Below are 18,724 nucleotides of genomic sequence, written 5' to 3' on the forward strand. Positions count from 1 at the left end.
ACATATTAAGTGTAGGCTGCATGTTAACATAATTCTCAAGTGCCTCACATGGTGACTTATTTGTATATTTTAAAAGTGTTATGCCTCTAAACTTCTATGCATAGCACTAAAAAATATTTAAAATCAAGGAAAATTGTTTTTTGCTATATAAAATTTGCAACATGAATCATTATAGTCAATCTGCATTAATGTTATCTTAGGTCTGTAACCCCCCCCTTACCCCAAGGGATTATAAACCTATACAAATTATCCCCTTAAATGTGTGTTTACCCAATAATTTTTGTAGCCTTTCAATTCTGTCCTAAGAAAACAGATACCAAAAACCTCTCTCAAAAATATTAAAGCTGGCAAACCAAAAATAAAAAAGCCAGGAAACATAGTGGTAAGGATGACACTGCACCCTTAATAAATCATCATGCATTAAAGTGAGGCTACATTATGAATGGAGGATAAAGTGCCCATTTTTAACACTGAATTTCCTAGCTTTTCTCAATAATTTTTTGTATTTACATATTATTCTTGGACTAGATTTTAACTCACTGTCTGGTTACTTCTTGTATGTTGCTCTATAATTTACTACAGTTAGATATAGGTTTGAATAAAAATACTCACGCATCTGTAATTTTCTTAAGTGTAAGTCTCATGTAAAGTCTTCTGGATTTACATTTGTTCCTGTGCAATTCAGTGTACCATATCTTCTTGTACCTCAAGTCCTTTACTTTCACACAACACTGTCCATGCTCATGATAAAATTACCAACAAATTTCAACCTTCTGCAATATATTATTTTTCCTTCTAAAATTAAAAAAGACTGACATGCCCTCCTTGTCTCTCTTTCATTAAAAAAATAGCCCATAATGTTTACTTTTTCCTACATTCAGGAATCTACTATATTTAATGCCTTAATTTTATACCCACTGTATCCCACTGGGTGAAAGTTTCCCTGAACTTGTAGCTGAAGGCTGAAGTTTATATTCGCATTTTGGAACTCCTTTCTGTTTCCAAGTAGATTCACCAGTTTCAAGCTGTTTTTCTTCAGTCTTGGTATTTTGCATACAAATGGTCTGAGATGCCAATGAATTATGTCCTTGTTCAAGTTCAAAACTTATAATGAGTGACTTGGCTAGAGAATCCAATTCAGAAGTGACCATAAAAGACGTGGTTGTTCTGCAAGTAGGACTGTTTGCTGAAGCAGAAGGCAAGCTAAATAAAGTGCAGTAATTATTAAAATGCCCAGCTAAGATGCAAATCTTTTCTGTATAGCTTCTGAGTTGAGTTGTATTTCTGTATGATCCTGTGGAGTACAAAAGCAAAAAGAACTAATTCTACTACTTTGCTAAGCAGCATGTTACTTCCACGCACATCTTTGCTTTCATTTCCATTAGAAACAATACTGTATTTTGAAAGTATGTTAGTAAATCTATGACGTTAACATGAGGAGTCAGTTGGTGAAAAAAGAAAGACTCAAGACTTTGCCTATAGTCCCAGGCTGACGCAATCACAAGGTATACCTACTATCCAAAAGAAGCTAGTTGGAGTTTTCTATAACATGATCAGCAGTGAAATGGTTAAAATTTGACATTTAGTTTTTTTTAATTAGGCTTCAGAATCAACAATGAATTGATATGAATGGAATAAAGATATTGCTTTAGTCTGTCTGTAGACTCAGTAGGATAGCATCCTATTGGTTCACTATTTGGAAAGTTCTTTCCTCAACTAATTTTTTTTCATACGAATCTTTAAATTCTTCAAGAGCCACCAAAGAAATGCTGATATAGTCAACCAGATCAACCTAGATTATCATGGGAACAATGGCTTTATTTTGCTTATTTGTGCCTGGTCCCTGTAACTTATATAACAGAAAATTAAACATAAGGAAGGCTGGATGCAAAGGAAAGTTACCTTAAGATAATCAGGTCACTTGAAACCAGGAACGTGGAAACACAATAATTAACTATGTCAGAGGTTGTAAATGACTTAAAACTTGTAAATTCTCTTTCTTATTAATGTTGAAGTGATGGAAAAAATACTTTAAATTCTGTTAAAGGTGACTTGCTTCTTTATGCCTGAAAGTGTTTTTTCAACAAAGTTTTTCTCTTGCTTGTCATCACCTTAGAAATTCAGCTCTAGTTTACCCTTTTCCTAAAAAATATATCGGTGACTGGAGAACTAGTACATTTAGGACATCCTTGTTATTAAAAGAAAAATGTTCCCAAGAGGGGGAGGGAGGGAGGGATATTAATCAGACTGTTTAAAATATTGTTATTGTTAAAACTTATTTAACTTGAATGCCTAACAAACAGTGGAAAGAGAAGATTTCATTAAAGATTCAACACTGTTCCTTCAGGTAAGGGCTGAGAAAGACCGCAAACCACTTCCAGAAGACACGAGAAACAAGGAAGATACTGATAGCCACAGGAAACGGTTACTTACTGTAACTGTGATTCTTTCAGATGTGATTCAGACATGTATTCCACTTAAGTGTGTGCACACCCCGCTCACTGGAGCTGGAGTTTGCCTAGCAGCACCCATAAAGGGGAAGCGCTTATGCTCCATGGCCATAGCCCCTCCCCTGGCTACATGAAGCAGCACTGTCCCGACCCTCCCTCAGTTCCTTTGCACCGAATGCCCAGAAACAAGATTCCAATGCTGAGGGGATGGAGGATGTGTTGAGGAATACAAGTCTGCATCACATCTCAAAGAACCAGTTATGGTAAGTAACTTTCTTCTTTGAGTAGATGCAGACATGCATTCTACTTAGGTGACTCACAAGCAGTACACCTCCCACTGCCCTGGAAGTAGGGCTCAGAGTCTACCTAAATAAGGACTGAAGGACCACGTTACCAAAGCCTGCATCCGCCCTGGAAGATGCGGTTGAGGCATAATGGTTCATGAATGTAACACCCACATAGCAGCCCTGAGTCCAATATGGAAACGTCACTGAGGAATGCTATGGGCATTGCTTGCACCTGTGGTGGGGGTATAAACTAAGCTATTTCATATGCAGTCCTGATACAGGATATTACCCATTTGGACGTCATCTCTGAAGATATTGTTTGACCCTTTATGTGATCTACATATGACGCAAACAAATGAGGCAAGGCACAAAACAGTTTAGTCCTGTCCAGATAGAAGGCTTGACATTGCCTGACATCTAAGGTGTGTAGATGCTGCTTATCTATAGATGAATGCGGCTTAAGAAAGAATACTGGTAAATAGACCACCTGGTTCAAATGAAACTGAGAAACCACTTTAGACAAAGATTTTGGAAGTGGCTGTAAAATCACTGTCTTTGGAGAACTGTGTATAAGGAGGCTCTGCTCTCAGAGCCTGCGACTCTCTCACTCTCCGAGCCTGCAACTCTCTCTCTCCATGTGGATGTTATTGCTACCAGGAATGCAGTTTTCTAACACAACAGCAAATAGGGACAAGATGCCAGAGGGTCGAATGGAGATCCCATTAGGGCTGCAAGGATTGAGTTAAGGTCCCACAGAGGAACTGGCTCCCGGGCCGTAGGGATGTAGATGAAGGAGCCCTTTTAAGAATTTTGATACCATGGCATTGGAGAAGACTGATCTTCTCTGAATGGGGGGATAAAATGCCAATAATTGCTACCAGATGAGCTTTCAATGAACTAAACACAAGCCCCAACAACTGAAGGTGCAGCAGGTACTCCAAAATGTCCTGGATAGAATCCAAGCAATCCTCAGGCTAGTGACCACAGTGAAATGGAAGTGATTTTCAGTGAATAGGCCATCCTGGTGGAGGGTTTTCTACAGTTGAGGATGACTTTTTGAACACCCATCTAACACCGCTCTTCCTCCTCATTCCACCATGCCACGTGATGCAGGGAGCCGAGTGCAGGATGCAAGGCACAGCCTTGGTTTTGAGTGAGTAAGTTGGGATGGAGAAGAAGCAGTAAGGGAGACTGAATAGATAGTGCAAGAAGGCCAGAGAGAAAATGGTTACCTACCTTTTGTAACTGTTGTTCTTAGAGATACGTTGCTCATGTCCATTCCAATTAGATGTGTGCGTGCCACATGCACAATAACCAGAAGGTTTTTCCCCTAGTGGTACCTGTGGGGTTGGTTCAGGTGCCCCCTGGAGTTGCACCTCCATGGCACCATATATGGGGTCCTGCCGACCTGCCACCTCTTCAGTTCCTTCTTGCTCCGACAGAGGGGTAGGTGGGTGAGTCTTGGAATGTCAGTTACGAAAGGTAGGTAACTGTTTTTCTTCAAGTGCTTGGTCATGTTGATTCCAATTAGGTGACTCCCAATCAGGAACTTGGAGGCGGTGTCAGAGCTCATGGGTTCACTGATTGAAGCACCGCTCTGCTGAAGGCTGCATTGTCCCTAGTCTGCTGGGTAATGTCATAGTGAGAGGTAAAAGTGTGGATTGAGGACCATGTTGCAGCCCTACAGATTTCCTGGGTCAGAACCTGGGCCAGGAATGCTGCCGAAGATGCCTGCTTGGAAGGTCTGGCATGCCAGACGGATTGCCCTCAGCTCTCTGACATTGCTGTGAAGTGAGAGCTCTGCTTAGGACCAGAGGCCCTGAGTCCTGAATTCCCCGAGATGCACTCCCCTCCCCATCACTGTCACATTCGTGACCAGAGAAAGTGATGGTTGAGGTCTGCAGAAGGGAATCCCCGCACACAGAACTTGCGGGTTGAGCCACCATAGGAGAGACTTGAGAACCAGCCCGGAAAGGGTGACTACCTTGTCTAGACTGTCCCGGTTTAGTCAATACCCCGATGGCTAGCCACACCTGAAGGGATTGGAGTCTCCGTCTGGCATGCTACACTACATAAGTACAGGTGGCCATGTGACTGAGGAGCTTCAGGCAATTCCTTGCTGTGGTGGTAGGAAACTGTCTGAGGTCTTGTAAGACGTTGCACAGGGTCTGAAATCGTGATTCCAGTAGGAACGCTCTCACCTGTCTGGAATCCAACACTGCATCTATGAACTCTATCCTCTGTGTGGAGGACAGGGTTGACTTCTGCACATTCCATAGTAGGCCAAGCTCGTTGAAAGTTGATCTTATTGGGCTTACATGCACCTCCACTTGTGTTCTGGAGTGGCCCTTGATCAGCCAGTCATTGAGGTATGGAAACATCTGCACCTGGCGCTTCTGCAAGAAGGTGGCAACGACTGCCATGCACGGGGGCAACACCCAAGATGCTGCTGACAGACTGAAGGGGTGGACAGTGAACGGATAGTGATTCTGGTTCACCACAAATCCGAGAAACCTTCTGGGAGACAGGGTTATGGATATATGAAAGTATGCATCCTTCAAGTCGAGGGCTGCATACCAATCCCCCAGATCCAGAGAAGGGATAATGGAGGCCAAACAAACCATGTGGAACTTCAGCTTCTTCATGAACTTGTTGAGGTTTGGCAGGTCTAGGAGAGGTCTGAGACCACCTTTGGCTTTCGGGATTAGGAAATAATGGGAGTAAAATCCCTTGCCCCTTAGCTCCTGAGGAGCCGCCTCCACTGCTCCTGCTCTTAGGAGCTGCTGCATCTCCTGAATTAGAAGATGATCATGAGAGGGGTCCCTGAAGAGGGTCCAGAGAAGGAGGGTGGGAGGGATGGGGGGAGCTGAACTGGAGAGAATATCCCAGTTCTAACATGCGGAGCACCCAGCTATTTGTCGTCATCTGGGCCCACGCATGATAGAAGTGGGACAGTCAGCAGGAAAAGGATTGGATAGTTGGATCCGGTGCTTGAACTGGTGTGTCGCCCTTGGGTGCACCTTCAAAAGGTTTGTTTTTGTCCAGAGGGCTGTTTCACCTGCCCAGAGCCCTGAGATGAAGGAGGAAGCCTCCTCCTGTGGTTTCCATTATGCATCTTAGAATAGTCCTGCCTATTCTGAGGTTGGTAGAATTGAGGCAGAGGCTGGGACTTAAAATGCCTCCGTTGCGTTGCCGAGGTATGAAGGTCAAGGGAATTGAGAGTGGCTCTTGAGTCCTTAAGACTACGAAGCCACGAGTCCATTTTCTCAGAGAAGAGGGTCGAGCCCTCAAATGGGAGGTCCTGGATGGTCTGTTGGACCTCATTCAAGAGCCCTGATGCCTGCAGCCAGCAGCTCCTTCTCATGGCTACTGCTGAACCCATGGTCCAAGTAGCCGAATCGGCAACATCCAGGGCTGCTTGTAGCGAAGCCCGTACCACAAGCTTACTCTCTACCACCAAGGCAAAACTCTGCCATCGAGTCCTCTGGCAGAAGCTCCGTGAACTTTGATATAGCCCCACAGGAATTGAAGCTATATCTGCTAAGGATCTCCTGGTGGTTTGAAATCTGAAGCTGATGCCTCCCGGTAGAATAGACTTGCCTCCCAAAAAGATCCTGTTTCTTCATGTCTCGGGCTTTAGGTGAGGGTCCTTGGTGCCCTTGACGTTCACATTTGTTCGCTGCTGCTGCCACCACTAAGGAGTGCAGTGGCGGGTGTGAATAAAGATGTTCAAACTCTTTAGAGGGTACAAAGTACTTTCTCTCTGTCCTTTTCACTGTTGGGGGCAGGGAGGTGAGGATCTGCCACAACATTTTGGTGGTATCCTGTATGGTCTTATGAGCGGCAGGGCAACTCGGGAGGGTCCCCAGGGGACCAGGATGTCTACCATGTGGTCCAAGGACTCATACCCCTCCTCAACCTGAAGCCTCAGGTTCTGGGCCACTCTCTTCAGGAGCTGTTGGTGGATCCTACCGTCCTTGAGTACAGGAGCCGCGGAGGTTCCAGCCACTGCTTTGTCTGGCGATGATGAGGCTCTAATCTGGACCAGCTCTTTCTCCTGGCCTACAGCGCCGAGGGGATCACGCGGTGCCAGGTCTTCCAGTGCACCATGGGGCGGCTAGTCCAGCACCGAGGGAAGTGGAGAAGATGCGTGGGTTTCCGAAGCCACTGACACCGAACTCCTGGAATAGGACCCTTGGCTTTGATAGAATGGCCAGGGGGTCCAAAATGGCCAATGGGCTGGAGCCTGCCATTGAGTGAGCCATGGCATCGGGGGAAATTGCTGTCTCTCCCTGTCCGACCTCGAGCAGCTGCGCTCTGATTTGTGCTGGCTCCACCCGGACACAAAAAGGACTCCACCTCCGATTGGGAGGACTCGCTCTGAGAGAACCACAGGGAAGCAGTGCCACCGGGGAGCAGTGCCAGGACACTGGTATGGCTTCACTGCCAGTCTGCTGCCACAAGTACCAGGGGATCAGTGCTAAGGTGATGGTGACCAACATGGTTTGCCTCGGGATGGCACTGAGGGTCTCAGGGGTGCCGTTGCTTTTGAGCTCAGTCTCGCCCGGGTGTGGAAGGTGGTGCCGTGAAGGCAACGAGCTCTCTCGCTGCCTCGAAGGTCTCCGGCATGGAGGGCAGCTCCAAAGCCTCTCCATGACTCTCCTGGGAGGGGAGTCCTGCGGAGCTGAACTCGACTGACCCCATGTTGGGACAGCAGTCAATGATGCTGTGCTAGGTGGTGCTGCACTGGTGTGGCCTGTTGGAGAATAACAGAGTTCTCGCTTTTTGTTTGGGTACAGCAAGTCAGATACTTTATTTTCTCAAGCAATTGCGTAGAGGGAGAGAGCTAAAAAGGTCTCTCCACAGGTAAACAATTACAGCAAGCATTTATACCTTTTGTTACAGACAATGAAAAGCAACAGCTGCATTTTGTTTATACATAGGTCATTCTGATATCTTGTTTTTCTCACTAATGTAGACTCAGTCTACATTCCATATTATCTACACATTACGAGGAATGTGTGAGGCGAGTGGGAAAGAACTTCTACAAATCTCGCATTATTAGGGTTACAGTTGGCCTGACTCTTGCTAACAAACTGTCATGCATTGCAATCCCCTTCCTGTCAGTTTTTTCTCTGCTTCCACAGGCCCAACGCAGGTCTCACTGCGCTTGAGTCTTTCTGTCCTGGTCTCAGCATGGGTGAATGCCCCCTGTCCTGCTTCATCTTCTTGCGGAGCACTGGGGACAGGAAGTGGTGCCATGCACTACCACGTATGGAGCCCCTGTGCAGGGAGCCCTGCTGGTGCTGAGCATCTCTATCAGAGTCCTTTCTTGGCGCCGAAGTCTCCCATGTTGATGCCAGGGCACTGCGCATCAATGTTGAGGTTCGGCCAAACTCTGCTCTGAGTGAGGATGGAGGGTGGCCTCCATCAGAAGGATTTATAACCATTGGTCTTTTTCTTTTTGAGTCCTGGGGCAGAATCCCTTACAAATCTTGCAAAATGGTCCTTCTGATGCAATTCCCCCAGACACTTCAAGCAGGAAGTGTGAGGATTACTCCTGGGCATCGGCGTGTTACAAGCTGCGCAGGGTTTAAACGCCAGGGAATGGTGGTCGGGGAGGGTAGGGAAAAAGGGGGGGTAACCGCTAGAACAATTCCTTACTGGAATTCTAACTATACTATGACTAGTATGACTATGACTGGTTAGGATGAGGGATAGCTCAGTGGTTTGAGCATTGGCCTGCTAAACCCAGGGTTGTGAGTTCAATCCTTGAGGGGGCCACTTAGGGATCTGGGGCAAAAATCAGTACTTGGTCCTGCTTTGGAGGTTTTTAAGGCCTGGCTTGACAAAGCCCTGGCTGAGATGATTTAGTTGGGAATTGGTCCTGCTTTGAGCAGGGGGTTGGACTAGATGACCTCCTGAGGTCCCTTCCAACCCTGATATTCTATGATTCTAGTATCAGGGGGTAGCCGTGTTAGTCTGTATCCACAAAAACAACAAGGAGTCCTGTGGCACCTTAAAGACTAATAGATTTATTTGGGCATAAGCTTTCATGGGTAAAAAAACCTCACTTCTTCAGATGCATGGAGTGAAAGTTACAGATGCAGACATTATATAATGACACATGAAGAGAAGGGAGTACCTCGCAAGTGGAGAACCAGTGTTATACTATGACTAAACTAACTAAAACTACTAACTAATTTAACTATTTACAGAGAACAATTGAGGACCACTAGGGAGAAAGCTTGCCGAGCCAAGAGAAAAACGAGTGTTCCGGCTAACCCTCATAGGAGGTAAGAAGGAACCGAAGTGGCGGCTGGTCAACAGGACCCTATATATGGCGCCATGGAGGTGTGACTCCAGGGGGTGCCTGAACCGACCCAACAGGTACTGCTAGGGGAAAAACCTTCCACTTTGTGCACGTGGCACGCACACACCTAATTGGAATCGACATGAGTAAGCAGTCGAAGAAGAACCAGCATTGGTAGCATGCCGGGGCATTGAGAATGAACCTGGCCTGATCTTGAGCAGACCTGAAGGATGACCAGGAGAAAAGCCTACAAGAGAGCCAATTGCCAGATGAGGTGGAAAGCATTGGCAGGGAGCTTGGACTGACGCCCTCTAGAGAGCAGAACAGACAATGTTTCCTATTGTCCCTTGTAGCGAACTGGTCAATTATTGGAATGTCCCAAGCTAGGAAGATGACCCAGGATGTGTCTTCAGGGACCAGTTGTGACTCAGGGAAAAATACCTGCTGAGATGGTCTGCAAGATAATTCTGAACCCAAGCAAGTGAACAGCTATCGAAGCAATGTTCTCCTTGATGCAGAACAGTCACAGCCTGATTGCCTCTAGGCAGAGCAACCTGCATCGTGCTCCCCCTTGCTTGCAGCACATAATAAAGACAATAGCATCACGATGTAAATATCCACACTAAGTCTCTAATATAGTCTCACAAAGCGTGACATAAATTGTAGATGGCCTGAAGCTCCAGCAATTTGATATGGAGTGAGGCCTCCTGCTCTGACCATAGCCCCTGCACTTTCAGGGACCCCCAAGTGCACCACCCACAACTCATCAGGGAGGTGTTAGTAACAACCGATCCGGTTGGCAAGGACCAGACAAAGGGAACACCTTGGCAAATATTCTCTGGACACATCCACCACTGCAAGGAGTCTAGGACCGTAAAGGAAGACTGACCAGTCTGTCTAGAGGGTGAAGATTAGGACAGTAAATCACTCTTAGCCACAATTGAAGGGGAGTGAAGGCACAGCCTTGCAAACTGGACTACCTGTGTGCAAGTGCAAATATGGCCCAAAAGCCTCAGACACGTCTGAATTATCATGGAAGGCTGAGACTGCAGACTGAGGCAAAGATAGCAAACTGTCTGAAAACGGTCGTCAGTAGAAATGCTTTCAACATCACAGAATCTAACACGGCCCCAGTGAACTTTGTTTTCTGAATGAGAACAGAGGTTGACTTCCAGATGTTTAGTATGAAACCCAGACAGTCAAGCAAGCATAGTGTGGGGTGCTGATGTGAGCAAGAACTTCCTCTCTGGATCTGCACCTCAGTAACCAGTTGTTCACATATGGGAAGATGTGAATTCCCTTCTTCCTGAAATATGCTGTAACAATGACCATGCACTAGGTAAAAACCTGGCGTACAGAAGAGAGCTCAAATGAAAGCACTGTGTAGTGACAATGGTCTTCTACCACGATAAATTGAAGGAACTTTCTGTGGTTGGCAAAACTGCCACATGAAAGTAGGCGTCTTGAAGGTCCAGAGCAGCACACCAGTCATTCTGAGACTACACAGGGAGAATAGTCAATAAGAGTGACTTTCAGAACCTCATATACCTGATATATTTGTTGAGGCCATAAAGGTCAAGGTTGGGTCTTACCCCTCCCTTGAATTTGGGTACCAGAAAGTACCTGGAGTAGAAGCCATGACGCTGGTGTTCCGGCTGAACCTCTTCCACCATTCCCAAAGCCAGCAGAGAGCAGACCTGCTCAAGGAGCACTATCTTGTGAGGGGGACCCTGAAGAGGGACAGGGAGGGTGGGTGAGGTGGAAGTGTGGAGAGGAACTGGATGGCATAACCTGATCTGAGTGTGCTTAGGACTCAGCTGTCAGTGGTGATTGAGCCCCAGGACCGGCTCTAGGCACCAGCAAACCAAGCATGTGCTTGGGGCAGCACAATTCCAGGGGCGACATTCCAGGAGTGGGGTTTTTTGGGGGGGGTTTTTTTTTGGCTTGGGGGGCAAAAAACCTAGAGCTGGCTCTGTCAAGCCCCAAACATTGTGAAAGCAGGCCAGCCTGTATGAGGAGGGAGGGGCAACAACAGGAACAGAGCTCTGCACCAAGGAGACAAAATGAGTACTTGGAGAGCACTGGCAGGAGGGCATGTGGACTGGCTGAACCCCAAGCCTGACTGCTTTCTCCTGTCCCTCTTTTTGGGGTAGTGCTAGTGCCTCAAAGGAGGGAAAGCCTGGCCAAATGTACGCTATGGACGATACTGCTGCTGCTACTACTGGCATGGCCACCCCCAAAGACCGCAGTGTACTGAAGGGAAGGATGAGCTGGGCAGCACAGAATTGTCCGGAGATGAAGATGAGGCCCTGGATGGGACAACTCTGGAGGGTCCACAGGGAGAGGGACTGCCAGTGCCTGGACCTGTGGCAGATCAACGGTCACCACCACAGACCTGGCCAGCAATCTCACCTTTAAGCAAGGCAAAGAGCAGGACCTCCGCAACTGAGGGGCATCCCACAGATTCCATGGAGGCCACTGACATGGATAAGGCATTGGTGGCCAGTAGACGCTGGGCCATATGCCTTCATCCCAACCACGGGACGTACGCCAATCTTGGTACCCATAATGGTCCATCAACGACCCCCAATGCTGGTCAGGTGATGGAGAGCAGGAGGATAACGATCCCAACTCAGATGCAGAGGAGCCTTGAGATCAAGGCGGAGTGAGACCAGAGGGCGCAAGTATCTGGTCTGATTTGTTCATTGCCCAGAATGAGGCAGAAAGTGGCAGTGCCAACAGAAGTGGTGCCATCAATACCAAGCATGCCAGTGCTGGAAGCAAGCAGCAGTACTGAGTGTCTGACAGTACTGATGTTGAGGGCAGTGAAAGGCACCACAGAAGCATTTGCAGTGCTGAATGCAGCAGTGCATTCCTGGTAGTGACGTCCCCCGTACTGAAGCCGGTACCAGCCCTGCTTATATAACCTGTGAAAGGTGAACATTGGGGTGCAGTGCAGACAGACCAGAGGGTTCAGCGGCTCATTCGATCAACAGAGCTATAGATGACAGTTCTGGCAAAGTCCTGGACCAAAGGAGAGATCGGAACCAAAAGGTGGAGGAAGTCTGTAACTGCCTGGTACGCTGCCAACATGGAAACAGTACTGGCATCTGCCTCTTTGGTACTGTACTCAATGGATGCCCAGAGGCCAGAACTGGAGTCAACAGTACATGGCTTCCAACCTTCCTGTTTGGTACCAAGGAAGGATTAGAGGTATCTGCTCCATCCCATGCACCAGCACCAACTCCATGTCGGGCCACACTTTTCCTGGGGGAAGCAGAAGAGTCATCCGGAGACCTGGAGTGGTTTCGATTGGTCTTATGCAAACTTTTCCTCAGCGCAGTCGACAGGGAATGGCTCATCTGTGTCTCTGAAGAAGAGCCTGCCCTGGAATGTGAAGCAGCAGCACTCTTGGAACCTGAAGGTGATCTCTGACCCAATGAAGACCTCGATTCTGAAGCAGGCCATATGGCCTGTTTGAGCAGGTGCTGCTTCAGGCGAAGGTCGTGAGCCACTTGAGTCCATTTCTTAAACGATCTGCAAGTCATGCAATGCCAAGGCAGAGGAAGAACCACAGGTGGGGATCACCCCCCACACGAAGGATAATGTTTAAACCCCAGGGAGGACAACACCGAGGGGAAAAACTACTACAATGAACACTACTCTAACACTAATGGTACTACTAACTATATTCAAGGGGAAAAACAAAACTAGTTGAGAGGTTGTGAAGTTAAGATCACACAGAGTTATGACTCCAGGTAGAGGCGGGAAGAAGGAACAGTGGATGGTCGGGGCAGCATTGCCTCATGTAGCCAGGGGAGAGGCTATGGCCACGAGGCACAAAAGCCAACCCTCTATGGATGCTGCTAGGCAAATTTCTCCAGCTCTGGTGCGTTGGGCACGCACACACCTAAGTGGAATACATGTCTACATCTACTCGAAGAACCACCTAAAAAAACCAAGCAGATTAAAAATAACCACCACTCTTTCTGTCCTCCAACATACACCAAATAAAGAAGCAAATAAGAGCACAAACCTCTCACTTCGCAGGTCTCCTTTAGTGTACAATTTTCTGGTACAACACACACAGCAGCTCAGACACATACCTTGCAATGAAGTAGTAATGATCTGACAGACTTTATCTATGCACTGCTCTAATTCCAAGTATTCAGAAGCAAGATTAGTTGCCTTCTTTAGTTCCTGGTGGGCAGATTCTTCTTTTGTTAATCGAGTTCCCATTTCTCTCTGTATTAATAAAGAGCAATTTATTTGAAAGCTATAAGATACATCTGTAATGCTTAGTGGTTAGCATTCTGATAGCAAATGTGGTCATGGGTTCAAATTTCACACCAGCGTTCATAGTTTTGCACTTCACTGTTGCAATGTATTATGGGGATGTTGGGTTGTTGAAGAAGTTTCAAAATACAATTTTGGCAAGAGTTGCAATTTCTGTCAGTCTTAAAATCACCAGATGGAGCTGTAAGATCCTAGAACATTTTTTGACATTCAAGGGATAGATAACTCCGATAGCTTGGTCAATATTCCATTCTTGATTCAAAGTAAATCATGGTGCTAATAGTCAAGGTTGTAAGCTATTGCCTACACAATGAATGTACTACTAGTATCTAACACAACACTTTGAAATAAATAAAAATGTGTTTGACAAGTTAAATTGTATGTAAATCAATGATTTCAGATAGACCAAATAGAAAATAAAAGGAATATCATCTTTAATTTATAATTGACAGTGTTTTGTCGGTCTCTGAATCACTTGTATTTCTGTTGTATGATTTCAGAGGTGAGACGACCAGAACAACAAGCAGATGCATTCATTGGGCTGTCCAGAGTGCAATAGGGGGAGGGGGTGATTTTCAAAGGCACATATACTAGTTAGGTGCCTATCTGCCCTTCGAAAGTCTCCTTGGGTGTTTTCCTTGAGTCATTACAGTCAATTTAGAACTCAAAAACCATCTATGAGCAATTCAAGTTATTCCAGCTAATGTATATTATCTTTCATTTGTCAACACTGAATTTCAATCCACAACACAATACTCAAATGGTGAAAACTAAGTCCCTCTGGAGATGCTCATTCATTTCTAGTCGGAAATAGCCTCAAAAATTCTGCCAACAACAAATTCCGCCACCTCTACATCATCCATTTTATCAGATTATTAACAGGCAACCCAAGAACCTTAGGTCACCTCACTTAATTTTGCCATTTTGAAAAGTGACAATTTATTCCTAGTTTTCTTTTGTCATTGAACCAGCTTCTAAGCCACGATAATACTTTATTTCTGACCACACACCCACCTAGTTTCCTTACTAGCTTCTTCTTAGGGACTTTGTCAAGGCTTTTAAAAAAGTCTGAATAAATTATATCTTGTTCCTCACCATTTTGTTGACACACACAAAGAATTCAAGTAGCATGGAGGGTTACTTTAAAAATTGTAAAGCAGAAGAATGAACCAAATTCTGTTCTAATAAATACAAAAATTATATTTATACAACCATAAGATAGTTAAGATAATTAAGTAAAGAAATGCAAAATGTAAAGTTCTTACAGCAAGATTAACTTGTCCACAATGCATACAGGTAGTAATTTTTATTCCTCTTTCTTGTTAAACTTTTAAACAAGAAACCCTTTGAAGTTAACATTTAAACAATGTAATTTTGTGAATGGTTCCCTTACCTTTTTGCAGTTAGATATTGTATTTTCAAGGGATCTGGCGAAAGACACTGCATTATTCTTTATTTGATTTTGAACCTATAAAAAGGGAATTTTAATTATTATTTTGCATGCATTATTCAAAGCATTGACAAAAAAATGTGTAAAACTATATCCCAGAGACAGGACAATGAGCACGTGATTATGGAGGAAAGTGTTCAGAAAAGAATTACAACACAAGCAATGGTCGGAGAGTGAATTTTCTATCATAATTCTCAACCATTCCATAAAAAAGTTAACACTTTATAGTGTTCGTATTGCGTATGCAAAAATTTGAATAAGTCTACAGTAGACTGTATTCTAGGAGCAAGTGAGCAGACACTATTCTTAAACTTTTTCTAAAGGAAGTGACCACTTTAATTGTATCACCATCATCGTAACTCTCAGTGGTAGGATTTTGGCAGTGCCATTTGGCTTCTCTCTGATGCTTCATGTTATATGTACTGCCCTCCAGTGAAACTAAGACCCTTATGGTTCCATAGGTCTCTGCTACAAGCAAAGACAATAGCATTTAGCAGGTTGGCTGTTCAATCCCCACCCTGGGCAAAAAACTAAAAATTCAAATTTAATTTGTTCCCTGGGAACAGGGCCAGTTGTGGGAGGTCCAGTGTAACACTGGGTTGTGGAGAGGGAGAGGCAGGCAGAGTGAATCCTTCTCTCTGGGAGTGTGGCTTGTTGTGAGGGAAAACACAGGCACGATTACACCAGTTAGTGTAAAAATAGATTCAATTATTGTAAGTATTTGAATATTTTGTGCAAACGGTTTGTTTTCAAACCCCAGTTATGCCATGGGCTAAACAATTTCACTCTCCAATTTCTTATCGATATAGCCGTGCTCTCTCAACAAAGGCTACCAAAGAAGTTTTCAAAATGCATCCCTAGTTCCAGGTGTGGTCTGCTGTATAGCACTCATTGCAGCCCTGGACCCATGGCCACTGACTCCTTATGGCAGGGGTGGGTAAACTTTTCGGCCCAAGGGCCACATCTGGGTATAGAAATTGTATGATGGGCCACGAATGCTCATGAAATTGGTGGCCGGAGTGTGGGAGGGGGTGAGGGCTCCCGCTGGGGGTGCAGATTCTAGGGTGGGGCCAGAAATGGGGAGTTCAAGGTGCAGGAGGGAGCTCCAGGCTGGGGCAGAGGGTTAGAGTGTGGGGGGGAGGGCCCCGGCTGGGGGTGCAAGCTCTGGGGTGGGGCTGGGAATGAGGGGTTGGGGGTGCAGGAGGGTGCTCCGGGCTGGGACCAAGGGGTTCGGAGGGCAGGAGGGGGTATCAGGGCTGGGGCAGGGGCATAGGAGGGGGTCAGGGGTCCAGGTTCCAGGTGGCGCTTACCTCAAGCAGCTCCTGGAAGCAGCGGCATGTCCCCCTCCGGCTCCTAGGTGGACGCACAGCCAGGCGCCTCTGCACGCTGCCTGGTCCTCAGGCGCCACCCCTGCAGTGCCCATTGGCCACATTTCCTAGCCAATGGGAGCTGCGGGGGCAGCGCTTGGGGCAGGGGCAGCGTGCAGAACCCCCTGGCTGCCCCTATATCTAGGAGGCGGGGGGAGGCAAGCCCCTAACCCTGCACCCCGGCTGGAGTGGGGCAAGCCCTGGGCCCCGGACCCTGCTCCCTGGCGGGAGCTTGAGGGCCAGATTAAAACATCTGAAGGGCCGGATGTGGCTCCCGGGCTGTAGTTTGCCCACCCCTGTCCTATGGCATAACAGAGGCTTGGCCCCCACTTCATTCCCTCTTGTGCCTTGAGTGTGCCACCTGCACTCAGAAAGAGGATGTAAAGCTAGGAAAAGGATTATGAATGAGTGAAATTTTGAGGAGGAGAAGGGCAGGGTAAAGAATGTAGGGCACATGAAGACAAAGGGATTGGTTACAGAAAAGTAGTGAAAAAAGAGGAAAGAATAAGGGGAGAGAATGTTGTGGATGAGATGTTGGGAGTTGGTCCTAGGTGAACGAGGGTGGGTTTCTTGACTTCTCAACCTTAGTCTTCATTTTTGACTTCTCCTCCACTGGGAATAGCTCCAATGGCTACTTTTACCATTCCTCTCACATTTCTCAAGCAACAACGATGAAACTGAAAAGACACAGGTCCAGTTTCACTGCTGTCCAGAGAGTTAAGAACAGCAGCAGTGGAACTAATAAGAGCCAAGAGCTCTCTCTTGTGGCTCAAGAAGCCATTGAGCACTGCTCTGGGTCACGTTTGGAAGGTTTACTGCACAAGCATAAGGAATAGTTCATTTTGTTTAAAATGGAAACTTAAGTTTTGCAGAATTGTATGCTCTAGATGCCCCCCACTTGCCAAGGAAGTTCTCTTACTTTCCACTAGCAAGTAGATTATTCAAGCTCTGTCGTACTCTGGAAAGACCCATACAAAGTAAATAGAAGACAAGAGAGCTTCAAACAAGTGAAGAGTAGGATTTGCCTTGCACACTATCTGTCCAAGATACAAGTTTTTATTCACAGAAGGAAAGAGGTGGAACAAGAATGCATGTGTACCCGAAGCTGAAAAGAAATATGTACACTATGTGCAGCCTAATACTTTTTTAAAGAACTTTTCATCCTTTTAAAACATTACTTGTAAGGCTGCCAGACTCACTGTCAACATGAATTACCCACTGTGTAAGAGGCATCTTTCCCAGGACTACTGTAACTTGCATTCCTGAATTTTCAAACTCTTTTCTGAGTACATATTTCATGGAAAAAATTTAGCTGCAGAGTATAGTCTTTGTTTCTATCTTCCTTTTTATGCAACTCTCCCTACCATGTATCTCCTTATTAGACTTACCTAACAAATATATATAATAGGGGAATACCAAGACCGTGCACCTTATTTTAAAGAAACTTGTTAGGTGGGTTCTCTTCAATTTGCTTTTAAAAAAAAAAAAATCTCTGCATGCAAGAAGGGCTTGAACTATTTTAACTGAAGTGACAAAATACTGTTTCTACCATTTCCCAGACAACTGTGTATCTTAAATTAAAATTGTCAGGCTATGATTTTCTGCTACAAATCTTAACCAAAAAGCCTGCATTTTTTTAAAAAGATACAAACCCCAACTTTTTAACAACATTGCTCTGAAAAAAATTGTGTGAATACTGTTACATATGCTTTCAAGCAAAACTTTTAATGCCTAATGTATAATTAAAATATCAGTTGCCACCAGAAAAAAAAATACTACCTTTATTGCTCTAAGTGAATATGAATATTCCCTCTTATATTATAAAGAATAATTAAATTCAGAGGTCTTATGTAAAGTTAAACAGAACACTGGTGTCACTTCTTTTCACATTACAGTGTGTCTGGGGAGGTGGCAGGGTCAACTCATTAAAATGTCAAATATATTTGCTGTATTTATTCCTATAACTTAATAAAGCAGCTGCTAAAATGGAAATACCAATGCTGCTTAGCAACCCAGAAAACTTTTGAAGGTTATTCCTGATTCCAGTTGCTATCATGAAAATGAACAACATTTCTGGCATTCATGCTGTTAGATGCTTGCTTGGAATAAGTCACTATCCTTTTAGAGGCCCCAATTCAGCATAGTGCTTAAGTGCATGCCTAACTTTAAACATGTGAGTAGTCTGGGACTATACTAAACTTACTCAGTTTTAGGTACAAGCTTAAATAACAGGCTGAAAGGAGCTAAAATAACAGCAGAATGTAGGAAATACTGTCATCTTAACCTTCTAAAGATGCCTAGAGACAGGATTTTGTAACACTAACAGCAAGTGCGGTAATAGCAGATATGTGCTTGCTATTAGTACTATGAAATGTAGTCAATTTCAAAAAACAAGTTAAAAATAGTTTCACGTATCATACCAGCCCTTGAGTATCCCTGCCAATTTTTGAAGTCTTGTGATATTTTCCCTTCTCCTTCCACTAAATTTCTGTCCCCCTTCTTGGTGTGTGAAAGACCCCCACAAACAACAAGGGAAGCTGAGTGGATACTCAGGGGATACA

At 45.3% G+C, this 18,724-nt stretch overlaps 1 protein-coding gene across 1 annotated transcript in view; it reads right to left on the bottom strand.

Annotated features, from left to right (window-relative positions):
• Positions 1-220: 220 nt before the first annotated feature.
• KIF14 (kinesin family member 14) overlaps positions 221-18,724 on the bottom strand; it is a 92,371-nt gene continuing 73,867 nt past the window's right edge. Inside the window, exons 27-29 of the mRNA XM_024213054.2 lie at positions 14,740-14,814; positions 13,157-13,295; positions 221-1,294 (exon numbers count right to left, since the gene is read on the bottom strand). Coding sequence (XP_024068822.2) covers positions 909-1,294; positions 13,157-13,295; positions 14,740-14,814 — 600 coding nt within the window. The 3' untranslated portion in view covers positions 221-908. The remainder of the gene's footprint in view (positions 1,295-13,156; positions 13,296-14,739; positions 14,815-18,724) is intronic.

Source organism: Terrapene carolina, unplaced genomic scaffold, assembly GCF_002925995.2.
Source record: "Terrapene carolina triunguis isolate 2854851 unplaced genomic scaffold, T_m_triunguis-2.0 Scaffold211, whole genome shotgun sequence".
In the NCBI taxonomy this organism is placed as follows: Eukaryota; Metazoa; Chordata; order Testudines; family Emydidae; genus Terrapene; species Terrapene triunguis.